The 23,860-nt window shown below is 24.5% G+C and overlaps 6 protein-coding genes across 6 annotated transcripts; all 6 read right to left on the bottom strand.

Annotated features, from left to right (window-relative positions):
- Positions 1-215: 215 nt before the first annotated feature.
- Positions 216-3,591, bottom strand: Bma-swip-10 (uncharacterized protein; the record flags this gene model as incomplete). Its single annotated transcript, XM_043075703.1, has 8 exons — positions 216-409; positions 747-864; positions 1,034-1,197; positions 1,307-1,442; positions 1,686-1,827; positions 2,398-2,615; positions 2,772-3,002; positions 3,568-3,591. 8 exons carry the CDS (start codon positions 3,589-3,591, stop codon positions 216-218), a joined length of 1,227 nt encoding a protein of 408 aa, XP_042931637.1.
- An 840-nt stretch (positions 3,592-4,431) lies between these two features.
- On the bottom strand, positions 4,432-4,828 carry Bm1073 (Uncharacterized protein; the record flags this gene model as incomplete). The annotated part of the gene is made up of 2 exons (XM_043075702.1): positions 4,432-4,503; positions 4,685-4,828. The coding sequence occupies 2 exons, from the start codon at positions 4,826-4,828 to the stop codon at positions 4,432-4,434; spliced, it is 216 nt and encodes a 71-aa protein (XP_042931636.1).
- A 4,486-nt stretch (positions 4,829-9,314) lies between these two features.
- Bm18060 (Uncharacterized protein) lies at positions 9,315-9,863 on the bottom strand (the record flags this gene model as incomplete). The annotated part of the gene is made up of 2 exons (XM_043075701.1): positions 9,315-9,421; positions 9,845-9,863. 2 exons carry the CDS (start codon positions 9,861-9,863, stop codon positions 9,315-9,317), a joined length of 126 nt encoding a protein of 41 aa, XP_042931635.1.
- A 25-nt stretch (positions 9,864-9,888) lies between these two features.
- On the bottom strand, positions 9,889-11,711 carry Bma-pfn-3 (Uncharacterized protein; the record flags this gene model as incomplete). The annotated part of the gene is made up of 3 exons (XM_043075700.1): positions 9,889-9,986; positions 10,344-10,515; positions 11,601-11,711. The coding sequence occupies 3 exons, from the start codon at positions 11,709-11,711 to the stop codon at positions 9,889-9,891; spliced, it is 381 nt and encodes a 126-aa protein (XP_042931634.1).
- Positions 11,712-14,938: 3,227 nt separating this feature from the next.
- Positions 14,939-19,157, bottom strand: Bm11033 (Uncharacterized protein; the record flags this gene model as incomplete). The annotated part of the gene is made up of 9 exons (XM_043075699.1): positions 14,939-15,046; positions 16,014-16,122; positions 16,490-16,604; positions 16,747-16,877; positions 17,126-17,301; positions 17,807-17,986; positions 18,209-18,286; positions 18,558-18,755; positions 19,092-19,157. The coding sequence occupies 9 exons, from the start codon at positions 19,155-19,157 to the stop codon at positions 14,939-14,941; spliced, it is 1,161 nt and encodes a 386-aa protein (XP_042931633.1).
- Positions 19,158-19,572: 415 nt separating this feature from the next.
- Positions 19,573-22,190, bottom strand: Bm2752 (Uncharacterized protein; the record flags this gene model as incomplete). The annotated part of the gene is made up of 6 exons (XM_043075698.1): positions 19,573-19,752; positions 20,113-20,256; positions 20,609-20,806; positions 21,034-21,102; positions 21,438-21,575; positions 21,984-22,190. 6 exons carry the CDS (start codon positions 22,188-22,190, stop codon positions 19,573-19,575), a joined length of 936 nt encoding a protein of 311 aa, XP_042931632.1.
- Between the last annotated feature and the right edge of the window lie 1,670 nt (positions 22,191-23,860).

The following is a 23,860-nucleotide window of genomic DNA, read 5'->3' as shown; positions in this document are numbered from 1 at the left end:
ATGTTATCATGTAATATCCATGCACAGTAATTATTCAATTCATTTGAAGGAAAATGATCTGTTCTTTATTATTGATTTTATGGTTACTTCTTTATCATTAATTTTATTAATTACTGCTTACTGCAGAATCCTTGATATATTATAAGGGCTAGGAAAATTTTCTTTGTTGTGTAAAATATTTTTGCTTGTTTTTCGATTAATGATAATGATAATTATCAATAGCTATCAGGGCAATTTAGCATTCGTTTCATGCTACTTTTTACCCGAAATAATGACCCATGTCCTGGAATGATACAATCAGCTAAGCAGAGTAATCGTCTTCTTGATTCTTCTTGTTGTATTTCATTTGTTGCTAACTGTTTCCATATTCTTGAATCTTTCATATCTTCCTTTTGTATAAATATATCACCTTCAATACAAATGAAAGTAGTCTTTTCACCAGTAAAATTTTTTGAAAATAAATTTTTTATTGCTCCACTTTTTTTTTTGAAAAAAAAGCTTGAGAATGCTAAACTATAAAAAGTTTAAATGAATAATGAACTAATCAAACGATTAATATTTTTATTTGTTATTGAGAATTTTTCATCGTAAATAGATTCTAATAGGTGTGAGTTGATATTGACAACAATTAGGCTGATACAATTCTAAACCCAAAATAATCAAATAATTTCAACTTTGAAGAGAGAAAAATATTTGACAAGAAATTAGAATTTGAAAGTTTTGTTTGCTAAAAGTATTGATCTTACCGGAAACAATGACGGTGCCAAAAAAACTAGTGTTATTTATGAGAACAGAGATGTCATCAGATGTATGACCTGGTGTTTTCAATAAATAAACATTTTCCGTTAATTTTTCAACATCAGTCTGAAATCTTTATCTAGTTTTATAACTTTTTTTTTTGAGAAAATTTAGTTTTTTTCTTGTTTTGTACAAATAATTCTAAGTTTACTATTGTAGCATAAATGAATATATGTTTCTCAAATCTAGGATAATGTCTATTGATTAAAATGTTAATAATTTTTGAAAAGTAAACCTCGAAAATTCGTGAAAAGTAGGAGTGCGTCCCAAGATGCACAAATCTTCCAGCATAATGAAATGCATCCGGGAAATGATTGGTGTTACCCGAATGATCAGGATGCCCATGAGTTGTGATTACATGATTGATAGATGGTGGTGGAGCACCAAGTTCACTTAATCCTAGAGCAAAAAAATATTTAAATATTTGAAACTATTGAAAATGGAAATGTACATTTTGAAAATAATCATAATTAATTAATTAGTAGTAGTGCATCTTTGTTAAACAAACTTTGCAATATCCAAGTGCGCTCGTTGATATCAGTAGAGAGCCCAGTGTCTATCAGAATCTTTTCTCCATTATCAACGACAAGTGTAATTGTGGACACAAATTCGTAACCATTTCTATTGTTCTGTACAATGGAACCCTAAAATGATAATAATAATAAGCCTAGTAAAGGTCAACTTTGCATTTAGTATTCCCTTGACCTTTGATACCACTGTACAGTAAATTTTATTTTGCTTTGTATACCAAACATCATTCTTGTTTGTATTATTATTTTTTTTTAACTTGGCCTTTTTTTTTTGTTTTTGATCTGAGAAATAGAACAGTAATTTTTCGGCTTAATTAGTGAAATAATCAAACTTTGCAAATATAGTAACTAACTTACTTGTCTGATAATATAAATCATCGGATTCTCATTGGTATGCATTTCAGATGTTGGTAATGCAATTTTTGATAATGCCATATCATCGTTCACCTTTTTATGCTTAGTTATAAAAATTGATGCCAATATTTCATTAGGATATCGACTACTTCTTTTCAATGCTTAAGTTATCTTATTTTGAATTTTTTTAAAATCAAAATATGAAGTTTACTAAGTATGTATAACACAAAATATACTATTATCATCTGTTTTTAATCTAATCAATGATTTAGTCATTTTTATAAATTAAAATATTTTAATTTAATTTATTCAAATCATTTTTGATATGCCTCAATTACAAACCTTCATTTTCTCCAATAGAATTGCCATTTTCAGATATCTTTTTTGCATTTTTTATTTCCAAATTTCTAAAAAAAAAAAAAAAAAAAAAAAAAAAAAAAAAAAAGAGTTATAGTGATAAAATACTATTAATGAATATATTTTATAGTACATCATGATGAGAGTTAATATGATATAAATATACTAGCAAATTTAAATAAGAGTTGATCTTACATCAATAACTTAACTTGTAATCTAATTCAACAGAGGGAAACTAAGAATGTCAAAGGTCAACATAAGCAATAAGCACTATACCAATTTTATCTTATAGATTTTTGTTTCTCTCCTTTATCTTCATCCTTATAACCAGAGAAGAAATATCTAGTTGAAAACATACTTGGAAATGGCATAACTGTTTTCTGGTTTCGAATCCGGATTCAAATGATGATAACGAATCTCAATAGGTTTCAGATCCGATACACTGAATGTATTTTGTTGAAAAGATGAACGAATTGTTTCTCCGGCTAGTGAATCATTCTTAAGCTTAACATTTTGCTTCATTTCCTCCTCCTTTGTAATATAACTTTTCTTTGCTTTTCGTTTATCAATCATTTGCTAGAAATTAAATTATCATTGTTTTCTAAAATCTAACTGTGATATTTTGATTATCCGGATATTTCTGAACGGTTTGCTCAAAATAACGAAGATGACAGGAAAAGGGATGAGTAACATATGAACTGTTTATAGTAAAAAAAAAAAAAAAACTTTTACTTGTAATAGCGATGCAAGTCGTTTGAAATCAACTTGAGTTTGTTGGGTAGCATTTCCAAATTGCCGGAAATATGTTCCTGTTTCGGCTGTTACTAATTCCGGTATGAATGTTGGTGTTATTGACGAGGTCATTGTTGTAGCTGATAACGCTGTTTGTGATTTCATTTTTATTATAGGTACAACAGAAGAAATTGGAATAACTTTTGAAGCACTATTAGTTGTCATATTAAACTGAAATAGAAAATTAATTAAAGGTAAAACACGAATTGTTGAATAAAATTATTTCGATAATTCATTCCTTCATTTCATCACTTCTCTCTCTTTCTCTCTCTCTATTTGTCACTTCCGGATCAGGTTGCCGAAAAGATCACGGCATCTAACTTTAATTAACCAGGAAGTATTCATTGTCATAAATAAATAAACAACTATGTATTAAGTAAATAATTCTGTAATTCAGAATTTTTTTTTTTTTTTTTTTATTGATATTTCTACTTCTTTTCATGAATTTCAACAATACCACTTTATAGTTTATATTACCGATGGTTAACTGTTGAAAATGGGAGATCAATTACTAAAATTAAATTTACAAATGAGAGTATAATTCTTTCTAATTCATTTGATTACATTAACCTTTGAACTTCATCCAGAAAAAGCAAGCGACTAACATCACCACCAATTTTTACAACATTTGCATTCTCTCCAGACATTTCAGTTAAAGTATTTGTTGAAATGCTATTTGTATCGCCATTTAACTGATCGATGAATATTTCATCAAATGGTAACTTGGAAACAGAACCTTTTCCGCGTCGAACAAAATCATGAAGCCAATTTACTGGATTATCATTGAGAAATTCTAAATAATTTAATTTAGTCTATAGTTTCTTAAAATTTTTTGTTAAATATTTCATTCCAACTTTTTTTCATTTGATATAAAGCAATAGATAATTAAATAATTAATATGTATTTAACTAAACTTTAAGAATAATACTTTTTTTTTGAACATATGAAGCAAAAACTTACTTTCTTGTAGATTAACTGATCGAATAATAATAAGCAAAGAAAAATTAGCTAGAAGAGACGAAGTAATGAAAGACATCGTCAAAGAGTGCGTTGTGTAACTGTCTGTCATCCATTCAAATTTCACTGCACCCAAAAATAGGTTAATTGTGTCAATTCATTTGATTGTAATCATCAAAAGGAAACGATAAGTGTTCGTAATTATTTGGTGCACGTCTTGTATGTGTAAATAATTGGTATTTGTGCCAACAACTTGAAATTGGTTCATAAGTAGTAGTAGTGGTAGTTATGGATGGCTAAAGGATGCATTTGGAAATTTCAATTTTCTAAATGTCTCATTTCGTTGTTGAGATCGTTTGGATCATTAAATTCATCGTCAATTTTCTAATTGAATCTTTTTCTCATCCAATTATCATCTGTTTAAAATTTTCATTTTCTTCATTTCACATAAGAAATTCATTTACTTTTGATTTTTCATTTTTTTTTTTTTTTTTTTTTTTGAAATTCATTAAAATTTTCATTTAGCAAATAAATTTATTAGCACAAATAAAAATAAAACTAATAAATGATTAAGGATATGTGTACATTCTTGCAAATAAAAAATGATTTCTTTCCTAGTCTTTTTCCGGATTTTCTGTTTCGGTCATCGTGGTGATAATTCAGATTTCACATCATGATTAATTGTCAAATAGTCATTTCTAGCAAAATAAGGTTTCTGAAAATTGTTGAACTCAATTACTTGATAACATAGTGAAAATAATGAATAACAATACAACTATTAAATGTTTTAATTTTTTACCTAAAAGATGTTTATTATCATTTTTTTTTTCTTTTTTTGGAAATAAATGTACAAAGAGTTAAAACATAAAAATCATTAGAAAAAGTTTGACACATACAAATTGTCTGTTATGTTCAATAATTCCAGAATATAATAGTGCACCGTCACAAAATAGCATTAAATTAAGGAACAGTAGAAATAAAATTTGAAAGCCGACCATCCGATCGATAATTGCTTTCTTTTTAAATTTGAAATAGTTCATAACAAATACTAGGTATAAAATATTCAAATTAGATATTAGTATTATTAACAATTATGCAAAAAAACATTTTTTATTTTTTTAAAAAAAAAGTATTAGAAATTTTAAAGAATAGTAAAAGATTGTTCAACTGCTAATCTAAACTAATCGTCTAGAATTTGAAATGTTTGAAAAATTAAAAAATACTATTAATATCAAAAATATAAAATAAATTGTAAGTACTCTGTTATAATTCAAGAAAAAAACACTTTAATAAATAAAATCTACAAGTTAAAATGATTGTAGTTTTTTTAATAAAAATTTAAGAAAGCATAAATTGCTAGAAATTTCATTTAGATACTTCTGGATGATAAAAGTACAAGAAGGAATTCTCTATTCGTATAAATTCTAACTTATTCTTCATTACTTATACATAAAGTAATGTGAGAACGCATAATCATACACTTAAAACAAACAATTTAACAACGAGAACCAATCATTTTAGTGATAAGTCGTTATCTTATCAGATTAATATCATGAAAAAATTTCCAAATTATCATTCACTTGAAAATACATTTAATAGAATAAAAGAAATTTTTATAATTTGAGTAAGAAGATGAAAGTTTCCGATAAATAAAGCATTATTAGCTTAGCAAGACTTTATAGTTCTGTTTATAGAAATTATATCAATTTTCAAATGCATCGTTTGTTGATGGAATATTTTATCATAAATTTTTAACTGATAAATGATTCTTGAAATAATTCAACAAGACAATTTGAAGTAAAAAAAAATGATAGGCTTTCTTTTTCTTTCTTTTGAATAATTTAAATACATCCATCAGAAGGTTGATACCAATCACACCATTGAAATTGCATTGGCCAACCAGGACGCATTGTATGTAATTTTTGAACACATGTTCCCATAGATCTAAAATTTAAATTTTAAAATTTAATTAAAATTCAATTTGTAGAAAAAATTTTCACTTATCTTAAACTTTTGTAGTTTTTGCTAGCAAAATGAGCATCATTTTTAATTAAAAACAAAACAAAAAAGAAAAAAGTGATACGATTGATATGGTCTGCCAAAAAAGTGACATCTTGGACAAAGTGCGACAATTTGCTGTGACACAACTGTTTCATTCATTAGCAATGTAATATTTGCTGTAAGCAACTAAAAATTTTATTTAATTATTTTCATTTTCTTTTCAACCAATTTTAATTTTATATATATTTTAAAAGAATAAAATATTAAATTAATTATATTGTAACAAATATAAATATTGATGTTTCTTAATTTTTTTTTGCGATTTAAAAAATAAAAAAGATAATTGCGAATTATTTGAATTTAAAATAGCTCAAATGTTGAGAAGACATTTAGGAATGAATAATCATTTTAAAAATTTTTGATAAACAAAATTTGAAATACCTTAACAAATAAGTCACTTGAAATAGCTTCACTTTCACGTACGGGAATACCACGTAATCCTTCGCATTGTTGATAAGGTAAATTTGCTAAACTATTACATTCCACATTTTCATCAAAACATTTTGTCTAAAATTTTGTAATTATTAGACAATGTCTCTTTTTTTTTTTTATTTATTTTATAGATTATATTATTGTAACAATCAGTAAGTAATTTGTTCTAATGTTTATCCAACAAGCAAATAAATTTGTTTACATTTAAATGGAAGAAAATTTCTCGATCATATCCAAAAAAAAGAAATTTATGAATTCGAGAATTTTCTGGTAGATAATCTAAAATTCTAGAAAAAAAGAAATAATGTACACTCTGTCTATGATTTCTGAAATTTTTTGTCAGAATAATTTAAATTTATGAAATTTTTGAGATTAGTTTATCCATTTATTAAATAATTTTAAAGAAAAAAAAATTTTAATTACAAACTTTTTCCATTTTATTCTGAATTAATTTCAATAACTTTATAAAATCTCTAATTATGCTTATAAAAAACAAATAGATTTCATCGATAAGTCACTTTTATTATAAAAAAAATTTGATATTTCGAATATTTCTATTCAATAAATAGAACTATTGAAAAAAAAATTTGATAAATTTTACGAATTTTCTTTTCCACTTTTAAAGAAAAATTAATTGCAATTTCTGTTACTAAAAGTTTGAGATATTTATTCAATTAAAGATAATTAGTGTGACAATTAGATGATAGTAAAGGTAAAAGATTAAAAAATAATTATAATATTTATAGTTTAACTCTTTCAACTATTATATGTAAAATCTTTAATTTACATGTATATATAGTAAGTGTAAACGGATCAACCGGAATACATTTTCGGGTGTGTATGCAAAGAGATAATTTCAGAAATATGCTAGAGTGATTAACTAGATTAAAAGTTTTCATAGATCTGCGTGCGGTATGTGTGCAGGCATGCATTTTATCACTAGCAAGCTATTAATCTTTTGATAAATGTTGCTTCGATCTTGACATTTCTAAAATCTTCTCTCCTGCATATGTTGCACATTTTATCTTAAATCTTTAAATGATGTTAAAATTTAAATTATTGTTAAAATTAAATGAAGTTTTTAACATCTGAAATTATTGTGCATATTTCGGATTTACTCAAATCATTCACTTAATTTATTAGACGATAGTAAAGGTGAATTAAATTTTTAAATTAAATTTATTACCCAATGACTTAGATCAACACATGTTACATCAAGATTGTTTAATGTTCTCACTGGTAGATGAACAAATGAAGCATCACCACATGCATTACATTGCTCCTAAAAGAATTTAAATAAAATTCAAAAAAAAAATTTTTTTTTTTTTTAAAATCCTTTTAAATGGAATAGAAAATGTAAAATGTTTATTACATTTATTAGAAAAATGTAATAATATTCGTTAATGATATCCGGAAGTAATTCATTTCATATTTATTCATAATATTTAGACTAATAACTAATACTTTTTCTTATTTTAAAATTATGTCAATTTCTTGTTACAATTTTTTTTTCCTTTTTTTTTTTCCTTTTTTTTTTTTTTTTTTTAGTTCCATTATAAAATTGTAATAAATTTACAATATCAGCTTCTGAGCTGAAATTATAATTGCAATGAAAGAAATCAATTCGATTTATATAACGTGCAAGAATTTTCTCTTCCCGACGAGCAACACGTAATTCACGCTGAAATAAGTAGTAAATTTCATAATGTAAAAGATTACGCTTAACCTGAAATATATCGACTGAACTAAAAGGTTAAAATGAAAAAAAAAAATAAATTAAGTGATAAAAAATGACGAGAAAATTGGTGATAAAAATTTTTTCATCTTATCTAATTTTCAATAAATTTCTATTTTAAATATATGTTTTAGTGAAATAAAAACATTTTCATAATTCTTTTACAATTTCAAAAAAAAAAAATTAAAACGAACCACCGATGAATTATAAAATTTTATAGCACCAAGAAGTAACAGAGCAAGAATTACAGCACTTAAACATAAAATTGCTGTTATATAGAGACACGGCTTACGACGTAGTATAAATCGTATTGAACGATAAAATTTACCGCTATGCCTAATAAGTAAGTAAGTAAGTAAATTATGTTAAATTTTAATTAAAATGACAGTAATAATAATAAATTTATTTGAAAATAAAAAAAAAAAAACGAGATTAAAATAATAAATAAATGTGTTAAAATTAATAAATAGAAAGTAAAATAAGAAGAAAAAAAAAAGAGCGATTACTACTCATTTAAAATCTAAAATAAACATTTTAAAGAATTTAATTAATTTTTCAAATTTGCTTACACTTGATGGAATGCAACCATTGCAGCACAGCGAAATTACTCGTAACACAATTATTGATGTAAATTTTAGCAAATGATAAATTAAGAATTTTTTTTTTTTTTTTTTTGGATATTCAAATTAATTTTGAAAAAATTGCTATCTTCTTTGCTTGTTATTATTTTTAAATTTGCATTTAATTATATCATAAATGATGAGAAAGGCGAATGTTTACATTCAATGATTATAACTTTTATTAATATAAAAAAAATAATAATTATTATTATTAAATAATTTCATTCTATGCATTTTTTTTTTCACTTATTTTGTTTGTTATCATTTTTTATCCTTATCATATCTGATATTGTTCTTATCATACATTACACAAATGAATTTAAATTACTTCGATGTACATTTGAAAATTTTTTTTTTTTTCAATATTAATTAAACAATTCAAAATAAACAAAACGATTGGAATTTCATTTTAATTTATAAAATTAATTGAAATTGCATGAAATGCTTGGTTGGATTTAAAAATAAGAAATGAATGCTTTTGTATATTCAGGAAATGAATATAAAAATTAAAATTGAATTGAAATATTAATTTGCTAAAATTTCATTAAGAAGAAAACATTAAACTTAAATTTCTTAATTTCACTTTTTCACATTTTTTTTTGCATAAAACGAAGTATAATTAGAAACAAAGCACAGATATTGATAGCATAGTTATAATCACAATAAATAAAATTGTAATTATCCAACGGAAATGCAACATTGAGCATAGATTGTCTTCACGGGAAGTTGCTCAAACGTACGTGTGGAACAATGACGTAACGCAGCAGTAAGTAAGGCACCCATATCTGAAATTTAAATAAATTAAATTAGCAATAATGAAAACATTTTATATATTTAAATAATCCATCTTTTGATCTTTTAAATTCTCTAAATTTTTTTTCTTTTAATGAATTTCACTAAATTCTTTTGTTCATTTTCATTTTTTTTTTTTGAAATTCAAAAAGAATTATTTTAAATTTTAGTAGCTAATATAAATAGGAGAAAATAATTTGTCCTTCAATTCTGAAAGCTTTTATTAATTGTTGAAGAGGAAGAGTTTGCCATACATTGTCTTTTGAAGACATTTATATTAGTTAATTTTAAAATTTAAATTATAAAGTTTATAAAATAATAATAATAATAATAAAATGACTTAATGTTAGTGATACTAATTAATGATAATGATTGTAAAAAGTGATGAAAATTTAAAAAAAAAGAAAATTACTAACCAAACAAAAAAAGGAACATAGATAATAACAAAATTATCATTCATTCAATAATTTATGCTTTTAAAATAATCGGCAAGTGCTCCGGTTGTTTTGCTGCATTGTTCCGGTTGTACGCCACCTTCGTATATTGAAATTATCACGGCTAAAAAAAAAAAAAATAAAATAAAATAAAATAAAATTATGATCACAAAATTTTGTTAACTAATAAAAAAAATTTTCATAAATGATTACATGTAGAAAAAAACAAAAAAGGTAAGGAAGAATTTAATTTCAAAAGATTTTAAATTAACAAAAATAATTGGATTCAAAAAAGAAAAAAAGATATAATAATTTGAATAATATTAAATTATACAAAAAAAATTTTTGTTAAAATATTTTTCTCGTTTTATATTTTACAAAAAAAAAAAATTTCCATAATACTTTTTTTTTAAGAAATTAAAATTTAATTAAAATAAAATTAAAATTGAATTAAAATATATGATGATATGTAATTGTTTACCTTGTCCAGTTTTATAGATGAAAAACCCGGTTGATCCTTTCTTACCGATAATTCTTTCATCATCTGCTTGTAGTACGAAGTATTTCTCTCCCTCAAATTTCATACCTGTTCCCAATAAGGCATCCTTATTCTGGAATCCTTTTCCGGCTGCTGCAGCTTCCGTTTGCTCTAACTGAAATTTTTAATTTTTTAATTGCCTTCTTTCTTTTTTTTTTTTTTTTCACTCTCCAAATATTTATTTAAGTATTATTACATTTGTTTACTTTGTTACTAAAGTAATTACAATGTTGTATGATTACATTGTAATTAGTAAGAATAAATTACCGAAAAACTTTCTTTTTTTTTTCTTCGATTTATTTGTTTTCATTTTCTTTTCAACAAATCCTACTTTTTATAACAATTTTTAAGTTAATTTTTAAATTTAATTAGTAAGAAAAAAATTTTTTTTTAATTGAAATTACTTAATAATCAGTACAATAACAATTTTAGTAATATTTTTTTTTTTTTTTTCTTCTTCAAATGATAACATTTTTCATTATTAGCTATCATTAACTCGGATAATTTAAAAATCACTTTTTTCAACTAACTTTTAATTTTTCTTTCTCTCTCTCTCTCTCCTCATCAATTTACCCATTATATTTTAGGATTAAATAGCTTAAAGAAGTTGCAAAAACTTTTTGGTATTAATTGTTTCTTTTTTTTTTTTTTTAGGGATTTTAACAATTTTGATTTTATGATTGTTTGAAAGATTTAAAATTTATTGATCAAACTTATTACATTTATTGTATGTTTAGAAAATAATTTTACTGATAATTTCTAATCTTTCAATCTTTTTTGTTATAAATATAATCCATCTTTTTTGAAATTTTATAATTTCACTTTTTTTTTTCACATTACTTTAACTTATAAATTAACCTATAAATGAAGTTTATTAAGTTTTTTTTTTTTTTTTTTTTTTTTTTTTTTACATAAGCTCACGATTAAGCAAGAAAATTAATTGGCAATAAATAACACTTTGATATGTTAAAATGATAAACCACAGAAAAGAATGAAATTTTATGAGAAATATGACGTCAACAAATTAAATGCAATTAAAAGTAAAGTTTTAAAATTAAATTGCTGAAGACTTTATGAATTTTATTATGCTATCATTGATCAATTTCATATGGTGATATGATATGATAAAATTTGAAGTATAGGAATATTTTTTTTTTAATTTCTTAAAGTTATTTAAAAAAAAAAAACTAAATTTATTACCTTAAAATTATCGGACTTTCCCCAAATTGATCCATCAAAACCACAAATTGCAGCTTTAGACACATTACCAGAGCCAACCAAATTATTGTTAACTAAATCTGCCCAGGACATTGCTTAGATTTGTGACAGGAGACAATGTGACAGCACAGGTATGTTGACAGCAGAAGAAATCTGATTAATTAATTAATTAATTTGAAATTTATCACAATGAAATTATTTGATTACAAGCTAAGAAAAAAGATTTAAAAAAAAAAAACTATTTAACATTTAAAAGTAATAATCAATAACAAATATTTGTTAAACATTTGGAACCATTTGATATTAAGAGAATTCCTATCACAATGCTAATAATGCAAGCCACTCTCGAGCTTTCTTACCAATAGATAAGATAAGTAATTGAGAGATTCTCGAGAGTGCAAAGCATTAGCTGTAACAATTCTTTGCGTCAGTTGGAAATTGTTTTATATGAAGTGAAGTTAATATATTTTAAGCTATGTAAGAGTTAGCTAATCTGCTTCATATTTACCGCACTAACATTAGCTAATTTTCATTTACAAAAATAAAAATATTTTGGTGATGAAAAAATTTTGAAGAAAAAAAGAGGAAAAATCAGGGTAATTAAATTAAAATTTATAATAAAACATTAAATTGAATTAATAGATTCTTGCTTCAATAATTTCTGTAAATGTTCGCAAATACAAATAAATATATGTAAACTTTTTTTTTTTTCCTACAATTTATTTGATGGAAAATTTTTGAATTTCAAAAAAAAAAAAAAAAAATGCCAACATTTTTCAAATCTTTCGAATATCTTTTGATTTCACAAGAGAATAAATCAAAAAAAAAAGTATCAATAATTTCAACAATTTAAGTAATATTTTAAAAATGTCATAAATTTGAAATCATTTTAAAAATCTGAAATCATTTTATTATTTGATAAATGCTAATCGATTTACATTTCAATAACTTAACCAATTGAATTTAATACTTTATTACAGTCACATATTAATGAGTTCGTTTCTAATATGAAATGTAAATAGATTATATTTTATTTATTTAATAAAATACACATTTTATTAAATTGTAGCTATTGCGATAATATTTATCAATCACAAACAGAAATTATTAGGTCTAACTGCCATTGCAATCTTCCACGACTATCAGTGCGTTACCCTCAGATTATCAGTACGTTATCCTCGGGTTATCAGTTCGCTATTCTCAGATTATAATTGCGTTATCCTCAAATTATCAGTACGCTGTCCTCAGATTATCAATATGTTATTACCAGATTATCAGTACATTATCCTCGGGTTATCAGTTCGCTATTCTCAGATTATAATTGCGTTATCCTCAAATTATCAGTACGCTGTCCTCAGATTATCAGTATGTTATTACCAGATTATCAGTTCGCTATTCTCAGATTATAATTGCGTTATCCTCAGATTATCAGTATGTTATTACCAGATTATCAGTTCGTTATTCTCAGATTATAATTGCGTTATCCTCAGATTATCAGTATGTTATTACCAGATTATCAGTTCGCTATTCTCAGATTATAATTGCGTTATCCTCAGATTATCAGTATGTTATTACCAGATTATCAATACGCTAAAAATTCATATTTAATAGAAATTAATGAAATTTTATTTTCAAGTTTATTATCAGAAATGGCTTTTTAAAAGTATTGAAAAAAAAAAAGAAAAACAACTCGAATTTGTGGTATGAAACGAATGATAAGTAAGTGGGATAGCTTTGAGAATTCATAAAGAATTGAAAAATGTTGGAAAAAGAAAAGTTTTTGAGTAATGAAGCATCCATTTCAACGAAAAGAAACTAAGTTAGAAAGTGCATTTTAAAATAAAAACAAAATGCAAAAGGCAAAATGGAAAAGTGAGGGAGAGAGAAAAGAAGGACAGAGAGAGAGAGAGAGAGAAAGAAAGAAAAAGAAGATACTATTATTTCAGAACAATTGTAAACCAAATTTTTTTTTTTTTTTTTAAATGGCTTTTCTCTTCTTTAAAATCTGAAAAATTCATTTTTTTTTTTTCTTTCCTTTTGGTAAAAAAAAAAAAATAAAAATTTTGAAATTTTTAATTGATTGATGTGAAAATTAATGAAATATTAGGAAATTTTCTTTTGTGACATTTATCTTTATGGAAAATTTTCAGTATTTTTTATTCTTTAAATGCTTTTAAGTGAAAATTTAATTGTATATTTTACATTTAACATTTCACAATTAAATACATCAATTAAATCATTCATATTTTAGCATTAGCAAAAATTATTTATGTAAGTGTTATTAATTAGCATAGACTATTTTTAAATATTTAAAGCTATCGCAATCAATCAACTGATCATATCAAATCACATCAGATAAGCTTATCAGAAGCATTTCATATGAATGTTAATTGATCCATCGATCAATTGATCGATAAACGATGGATCTTTCCTTGCTGTTTAAGAATATAAAATGGTACGAGAGGAAACAATTTAAAGTAATTTTTGAAAAGGAATTATTGAAAATGGATGCATTCAAGATTAAACATTAGCTAATTGTAAATAGGAATACTATTTTAATTAAGCTAAATTTTAAATATTTTGTGTATAAATCGGAATAATTTAAAAGTTAATGAAAGGAAATGGATTTGGTGGTAGTAGTAGTGGTAGTAGTAGTAATAATAAGTGAATTTAGTAGTAATAGCAACAGCAGTAATTCTCGTCCAAGCATCAATGGCAGTAGTAGCAGTAGCAGCTGTCCCTGTATCCGTATTTCAGTCTTAACTCTTCCTTCTTCCTTCTCCTCCTCCTCCTCCTTTTCCTCTTCCTCCTCCTTCTCCTCTTCCTCATTTCCTTTTCCTTTCTTCTTGAGAGAGAGAGAGAGAGAGAGAGAGAGAGAGAGAGAGAGGTATCTCTCTTTTAAGCTTTTCTGGATCATCCATCTCTTTATTAGTCATGCTGATGGAATATTTCAATTCGTAGTACCGAGTTCCTTATAACAATAACAGATGATTAATCATCTTCCTTTCTTACCTATTTTCTCAATTCTTTTCAACATTTTAATGTATGTGTATGTGTGTGTGTCTGTGTGTGTCTGTTTATGTTTGTTTATATATTTTGTGGTATCCAGCAAATCTTAAGTTAATATCATCATAAGTCATCTAAATTAATTATTGTAAATTAATTTTACAATTTATAAAATAATTATATAATTAGTATATAAAATTACAGCGATAATTTTTTATTGAGTTTGTATTTTTTTTTTTTAAAAAAAAAAAAAAGAAGGAAAAAAAAGAACATTAAATTCAAATAAATGCTTCCAGAATAGAATAATGTAAAAATTATTTCAGTTCATCTAATTTTTGTAATGTATCATCCGATCGTGATACACCGCTTACAGGTGATGCAGCTTCTTCGTCTTCTTCTTTCAACAATAATGTGATATTAATCTATAAATTATGAGAGAAATGATCAAACTGATAATGATAAAATAATTTTTTAATAAATTGATCAAAAAAAAAAAAGTGAAAAGTTGAAATTTTTGAAGAAATGAAAGAAGGAAGAAATGTTGTGAAGGTCGATTGGTGGATAAATCTCCGGGGGAAGTGAAAGCTCTCCGTCAGCTGCTTAAACGGGAAAAATCAATGATAGAACGAAATTAGCTTTTTTTTTTCTCTTTTTTTTTTTTTTTGTTTTTATTCCAAATTAATCTGAAAACATTTATCCTTTTATTTTTGCAAATTTACTTCCCAAAATACATTAAAGTAACATTTTTTTTTTTCTCTTTTTTGCATCACTAATACCATTAATTATGAGAAAGAATTCAAAAATTTCTAAATTTCTTAGCTTTTTAAGAAAAAATGACAAAATTTTTAATTTTTAATAAAAATCCTCAAAATAAAATTAAAATAGTTTAAAATATTCAATGAGAATGAAATTTGTTAAAAAAAAATTTCTTTTTTCTTTTTGAAAAAAAAAATATGAATGATGTAAAATGAAAAAGAAAAAAGTGCGCAATTGTCAGGATGACGTAACAATGTACTTTATCTGAATGGCAAATTTTCAAAAAATATTTGTAATGATTTTATTCTATGATTTATAAATGATTGGCAAAAGTATTAATTTGATCTGTTGGATAAAATTTTTTGATTAGCAAAAAAAGACAAAATAATTACAAATTTTATTGGCACAAAAAGAAAAAGAAAAGAGAAAAGGAAAAAATGTTTAAAAAAAGTTTTGTCATACATTTGAATACTTTGCATAATTTTTATTAATTTGCTAATAAAATTTAATTTGATTTCATTAAAAAGAAAAAAAAAAAAGCAAACAACTGGCATGTAAATACTTTTGATAAATATTATTATTATTATTATTACTATTATTATTTTTATTATTATTATTATTATATGTTGATACCTCATCCATAATAGTTTTAATTCCCATTCGAGTATTTACATCACTTTTTTCACTTTTGTCAATTACAAATTTTTCATCCGATGCTTTTGATTTCATTAAATGTGCTGGGCTAAACAGGGCAAAAACAAATTGTCAACACAAATTCATAATTGCACTGATTTTTTTTTTGTTTTTTGAATTGATATTTGCTATATTTCTTTATGGCAAAAGATTTTATTTGTTTAGAAATGAATAAATAATCATCGTTAATTATGGTTTAAATTAAGACAAATGACAGTGTTTTAATTATGACAGTGCTATATTAATAATACTAATTAGCAATTATAATTATAATTAACAGATATGGTCAATGATTATTGCAACATGCTAATTTAAATTATAAACATCTGGCTGACATGATCAAATGATAGAGGAATAATAGTTGATAGTAAGATGAAAAAGTGAGATCAAATGAGCATTCACAATTTATAACTCACAATCGATTGAATTTTGAAGCATTTTTAGCGTTAGGTTCCCAATCATATGGATCAGCTAAGCTGTGATTTTCTTTTTTCAGGATTTGCTTGAGAAGTGACTTTAATAAATTATAGTCTGAAAATGACATTTTTTTTTTTAATTTTGTCTTTAATAAAATTAAATTTATTCTGTCATTTTATAGTGTGTCAAAAAAGAAAAAAAAGAATGAATAGATAGATGATTGATTAATATTTAATATTTCAATTATTTAGCATACCTGGTTTGTGATTGTAGTTTAATTTTTTAAGATGCTTTAAAAAAACATGAAATTCCATAGGTAAACTTGATATAAGTTTTTCTTCAGAATTTGTTTTACAATTTTCAGTATGTGCTCGATCCATGCTACGCCTCAAAAAAAAATTTTTTTTTTTTTTTCATTAATAATTTATTGTAATCAGTTATTGTTAATGAGTAATAAATAATGAATAATGATAGCAAATTATCATTGATATTATTTAATTATATCAGTGATAATTTCAGGTTGCATTTAATGATTAACAATGATAAAGGGAAAGAAAAAATTATATTAACAGTGGAAATTTAAAAGAGAGACATTTAAGTGGAAAATTTTATTTAATTGTTAACCCATTTTATACCACGGCAAAGTGCCAAGTATCATCTCGGCTGTCATATATAAAAGTGACCATAAATCATCATGACGTCCCTGCTCATCGTGACGATGAACATTTATTGAACAGTATCGAATTGTACCACGGAATGGTGCAGTTTTACGTGGTTCACGTAATTTCATATTACCTTTCTCATCAAATATCTTAAAATTAATTAAAATTGAAAAAGATAGAATCATTTGAGAAAATGAATAATTAACTAATTTATAAATGAAAAATGTCAACAATTATTAAATAAATAAAAAAAAAAGTGCCATTAAAGTGTATAGATTTGATATAATTGATTATTTTAATGCAATTATTAATATTAATCAGATAAATATACAACGCTTAATTAATTAGATAAACAAATGTTTATTTACAAATGCTACAAATACATTATGATATGATATTTTTTTTCATTGCAAACATATAAAAAATTGGAATTTTTTAAATTATAATTTTTAAAAAATGAAAATTAAATAATTAATTGAAAAACAAACACAACACTGTCTAGCAATCATAATTTTTAAAAATAAAAATTAAATAAATTGAAAAAGATTAAATAATTAATTGAAAAACAAACACAACACTGTCTAGCAATCATAATTTTTAAAAATAAAAATTAAATAAATTGAAAAAGATTAAATAATTAATTGAAAACCGAACACAGTACTGTCTAGCAAGACCAAAATCAAGCATAAATACAGTACGCATTACTGATGGCTTACGACCCATAGCAAAATTTGATGGTTTAATATCACGATGAATAAATCCAACATTATGCAAATCTTCAATTCCTTCCAAGCATTGAATACATAATTTCACTGATGTTGATAATGTGAAACGCTAGGGAAGAAAAAAAAAAAACAAATAATTAATTAATAATTAGAAATTTGAAAATTTATTAAACATTAAATTGTTTTTGATTAATTTGAGAAATTTGAATAATTTTCCAAGGTAAAATTTTTTAATTTTGCGAAAGTTATTTTTTATATTCACTTAATTTTGTTATAATAATTTAAATAACTATGCTAAAGGTGCTATAAGAAAAAAAAAAAAAAAAAAAACCTGATTTGGACAATGCTTTCGTAATTCACATAATGATTTTGATAGTAAAGTCATTATTAAAAAATAATAATTGTCACCCTAAAATATCATTTTTTTTTTTTTTGCATTAAAAATTTGAATTCAGTTTAATTATTTTTGTGTTTATTTTCCATTTTATTTATTTTTAAAAATAATTTTCTGTTTGTCTGATTAAAATTAATTGATCTGATTCAGTATTTATTGTTTATTAGTTTTTATAATAGAAACGAAAAATGTAAGTCATAAATTTAAATTAAAAATTCATTGAGATAATTTTTAAAAAAAAAAAAAAAAAAAGCTTTCAAAGGATTATTTGATTTATCATTATCACCTTTCCAGCCGCATAAATTTTGCATGCATGCTTTGATTTGTCTAACTTTTTCAAAACATGTACTTCCATTTTCAAAATCTGATCATCGTTAAGCATTCCAACCGGTTCCGTTTTCATGGCTGCCATTTGAACTGGATTTTGCATATTAACTACTTGAAAAACTAGGCCATAACCACCTTGTCCGATTCGGCGTAATATCTGTAGCATAATATTGGGAGGAAACGATGTTGTGTGCATATTAAAAAAACTTTTTTTTTTTTTAAATTTCAAAGTTTCATATTTCAAAAATGAACTAAAAAATATTTTAATAGTAGCCAATATCATTTCTGATCAGTGTTGAAATTAAGTTAATTTATTTCTGTTTTATACAAAATATTCTAAACCAAAACAAATTTTCAAAATAATATAAATTACTTCAAAAATAGTTGCAGTCAAATGTTTATGGTTAAATCAACTTTCAACGAAGAATATTTTTGTCAACAGATATTCTTAAGAATGTGACATTAACAGTTATAAGTAATTTATAACATGCACCTGCCACTGATTTTTTACCACACTACCAATTTTAAGCTTAACTTTTTGCAAATCTTCTTTACCCATTCACCGCCAACCGCTAAATCTGTAAACAAATAAAATTTTCCTCTGAAAGTAATATTTTATATTAGACAATGGAAATTTGAATATATCATATAATGAAAGCAAAAAGAAAGAAAAAAGTTGCATTTCCAGTTGAAACTTTTCATCAAATTATAAAACAGTGAATAATTGCACAACGATTGCTATAGTAACAGTAGAAGAAAAATATTAAATTTAAAAATTCTCCTCTAATTTTGAATTAACATTAAAAATAAAAATTAATTCAAAACAAGAAAAAAATCCGATATTCAATACTATGAGAATTTCACTGTTTCCAGTGGAAAATATAATCTGAGCAGAGTTATTATTATATGAATGATAATATTAGCCATTTGATCTGAACTGCACCGTTTTCAATCTAGATCAATCAATCAATAGATCAATGCTGTTTCATTTTTTCTTCTGTTTGTTTTATTTGCGCTGCTGAATGATATCTTAATAACAGGGCAGTAATTGTCCAAGATGAGATCAATGATATGCCAACCCAATGACTTACATTCCAATGATCCGAATAAGCATACTGAGACCATACTTGTGCAGCCAAAGTTAATGTACAAATCTGTAAATAAAAAATTAAAAAAAAGAATTTTTTTTTTCATAATTAATTAAATATTCTTATAATAATTATTTTTTTATACTTAAATTAAAGAATTAATGATTTGCAAATATTTCTGTTTTATTTTTTTTTTTTTTTTTTTTTGCAGCCTTTGAACTATTATTTCTTTTAAATTGTCAACGAAATATTAAGAGATTTCTGAAATTTTCGAGCTAAATTCTTTCTAAAAAGAAAAAAAAAAAACATTGAATTAGCGCAAATGCAATATTTTAAAAATGATTGTTATTGATTAACTTAACAGATAACCATTGATTAACATAAGAATAGTAATTAAATAATGAATAATATAATTTGAAATTATACCAAAGATCGACAATCGATAGCAATTAAACGATCTGTCGGCTTTTTCCAATGTAAAGCATGGCTACTGATCACAGAAGAGGTCAAAAAGTCAGTACCCATAAGTCTAGCACAAAATTCATGTGATACACCCAAATGTATACGAACCTGAGAGTATTTTTAAAGTTTTTTTTACTAAAATTCAATTTAAATCTAATTTTGAAAAAATTAGATTAATTAAAGAGGAAGTGGAAAAGGTCCTCAAATAGCATTTATAACAATAAATTAATCAATCTTTTATGAATACTAATTTATGTTGATTAGAAAACAAAATATTTTAAAGGTGTTTTTAAAAATTTGAATAATCATAGCAAAAAAAAAAAAAAGAAGGAAAGTATTGATGGAGAAAAATTATCTGATTAAAATAGGTAAAATGCAATTGAACATGAAATAAATCTTTCATCCGGAAAATTTGTCAAAAAGATTCGTACGTAATTTAGCTTGAAAGTAAATCTGATACCTGACGGTGTAATAACCATTCCGGAAATGCAAGCCATGCAACACCAATAATTACACATACAAGACTATCCATCTGGAAAAGAATATTTTCCATAACATTCGTAATGACCGTTTCTCCGAGTGACCATCGATGAGCTGTTTGTAGGCAAAAATTCATTGCTAACCAACAGTAGCACCAATATTTGGCGATTTTCAGATACTGAAAAATAAGAAATTATACGAAATGAAAAAAAAAAAAAAGAAAAAATATCCAAATGTTAGAACTGTTATCATAAATTTAAAGCATCTAAATTAAGAGAAAAAGTCAGAAATTTCAAATCCATTGAATATCATTTTAAATAATACTTCAATTTCCAAATGTATTTTCTCTCTGGCATTCCATCATCTATTTCATTATTAAATTTAATAAAAATTTAAACTACTCACATTAGGATGAATTAAATTTGGTGTTTCTGCTGAACAATGTACCAGGACTAGAAGTACTGATATTAATTCCTAAAAATAATTTTATCACAATTTATTTATCTGCTATAAAATTTAATGAACTCATAATTTTTCAAAAACAAAAATCTAATATAAGAAGTAAAAATTTCTATTGTAAAAAATTTTTTCTTTTTTATTCAAAAGATTTAATATTAAAATTGTATGTATTACAATTTTTTTTAATGAATTAATTCTTTTTGTAAAAAAAAAATCATGCAAATAAGTGCATTTTCCTCGAGAAAATTTCTCGAGGAAATTGTTCATCACACCTCAGTAGCTCTCGTTAATTTGTTTACAAAATATTTCAATAGAAGATGAATTATTAATGGATGAATTAAAAATGGTACCAAAATTCGAACAATATGACAAGCAGATAGTACATCCACTGAAGAATTTCTCAATTTGTATATTAGAAAACCAGCACCAATATGTTGACAACCGATACATCTAAGCAAATGCCAATGGACGCCATCTGTTTCTTGTACCTGGAATTTTTCAAATAATTTAAATTAATAATTTTTAAATCAACATTTTTCTTCAATCCTAATGCAAGTAATTCAGGAGAGAAGATTGCCAGAATTCTTGAAGCTTTTTAAAATTTTAAAATGGTCAATAATTATGAACATTTAACTAAATAGTTGAAGCAATTATAACATGGAGTGATTCCTGAGAATTAAAAATTGCAAATCATTAGAATTTCTAAGTTTGATTAATTTTGAAGGACAAAGGCAAATAATTCATTGAATCGATGACGTCAATATTACACGTATGACGTGTTTACACTTATAGGAAGTGAGTAATATCTATTATTCCTAAAATTTAGGACAATAAATTGAAGTTGAATTTAAAAAAATTCATTTATGATTAATTAGAAGGAAAAAAAAAAAACTTACAAAAATAAAATAACCGATGAGAGAAGGTGTAAAAAATAATAGGAAACCAATAAAGAGAGATACAGCAGCATCAATAAGTAACAAACTGCGCTGCAGCTCCATGATCGGTAGCAACTGCCGCTTACCAATGAACCGTAGAGTTTGAAAGGTTGCTGATGCGGTAACATCGGTAATAGGCCCCGCCCGTATTTGAGGTTGTACAGACATGTACTGTTTCCCTCGGAATTTGACCGATCACAGAAAGAACAGTATTTGTCACTCACTCAATTGTCTCCTTTTCTTCCTCTGCTATTTCTTCTCTAAAAATCAGCTGAGATGGCAAAGGAAACAAATCAAAGTTTGAAGTCAAAATTTTTGAGGTTAAATATGAAAAAAAAAAAAACATTCTTCAAAAGCTAATTCGTAACTGGAGGAAACCGGAATAGCCGTCCACAGGAGATGACTAAACTTATTGATTAGAATGAACTGGTGACAAATTCCTTTTATAGATGTAAGAGAATATACCGCCCATTTCTACAAATAAACATTCATTATTATTCACAAAATTATTCAACTAATATTTTCATTGCTCAGTTTAATAAAACATTTATAAATAAATCTCAAAAGAAGAGGGAAAGATAGTTAAGTGTGTTTTAAATTAGAATGGCGCATTTGACTATGTTTCTCGATGATTATTAAATATTAAAAAAAAAGAATAATCAGATGTACAGCATATTTTGCTTCATTTTTTTTTTCCATTTTTTTTTATTATGAATGAATTGTCACATCTCTTATCGTTAAAAATCAAACTGCGCCAATGATTTTATCTGAGGCGCACTTTTAATTTTCCTAGATGAACGAATTCTTTGTTTACGTATAACAAAAAAGGAATATGACACAACTAAATAATTTTTGTGGTATGATGAAAATTTTTGCATTATTTATCTATTTTAAAAATGAAAAATGTAATGAAATAAATATCATGAGCGCTATTGTCCTGTACAATTTTCACTGTAAATAATTATCATATTCAATTGTTTATATAATATAATTAACGAAGTGGACATTTTCATTTCGTCTAATTTTTTATTCCATTCATTCTGTTTTATTTAAATTAAAAAATCAATAAAAATTTGATTAGATGGTTGATAAAATGATTCGAATGATAGTTATTATCATTAAATTTCATTTTATATTTTAGTATCTTATGATAAAGGTTTCTTTCTCTGTGTCCACAAGAAGATCAATGGTCAGTGGACTGATTGTACAAGCGACCTATAAAAGAAAATCCTGTGAAATATAATCGATTCAACTCAGAAAAGTTAAAACATTGAAGAAATATCTTCTCTCTCTCTTTGCTTCTCTCTCTCCTCTCTCTCTCTTTGATCTCCTCTGACAGATGTCAATATTCATTGCAAGGCATTACTATAAAACTATTAATGTTTCATTTTATTTCATTCAAATCATTTCATTTTCATTTAAATCATTTCCATATGTCATTCAAAATAATTAGCTTAGGAAATGATTAAAAGAGATAAATAATTAAAAAGAGATTAAAGTAATAGCTATTAAGAAAGAAGATAAATAGTAAATATTTTATTCGTTTAAAGTTATCGGATGAAAATGGAAGAGATAAAAAAGATAAAAATTGCATATTAATGTAAAAAAATGATTACTTTTTTTATGACAAAATGATTAGTTTCTTTGTTGGTCAAATGTTAACAAAAGTTTATTGCAGAAATTATCAATTTAAAATATAAAAATGAAAGATACAAATTTTACTGATTAATATATTTATTTTTTGAATATTTACGAGTTATGAAAAGAGGAAATAACTTTCTATCAATTAGTTTTGTTTTATTTTTATTATCAAATTAGTAGTATGAACAACATTACAC

Source organism: Brugia malayi, assembly GCF_000002995.4.
Source record: "Brugia malayi strain FR3 genome assembly, contig: Bm_v4_ChrX_scaffold_001, whole genome shotgun sequence".
Taxonomy (NCBI): Eukaryota; Metazoa; Nematoda; class Chromadorea; order Rhabditida; family Onchocercidae; genus Brugia; species Brugia malayi.
Note: the sequence above shows the minus strand (reverse complement) of the source record. Positions and strands in the feature narration are given on the sequence as shown.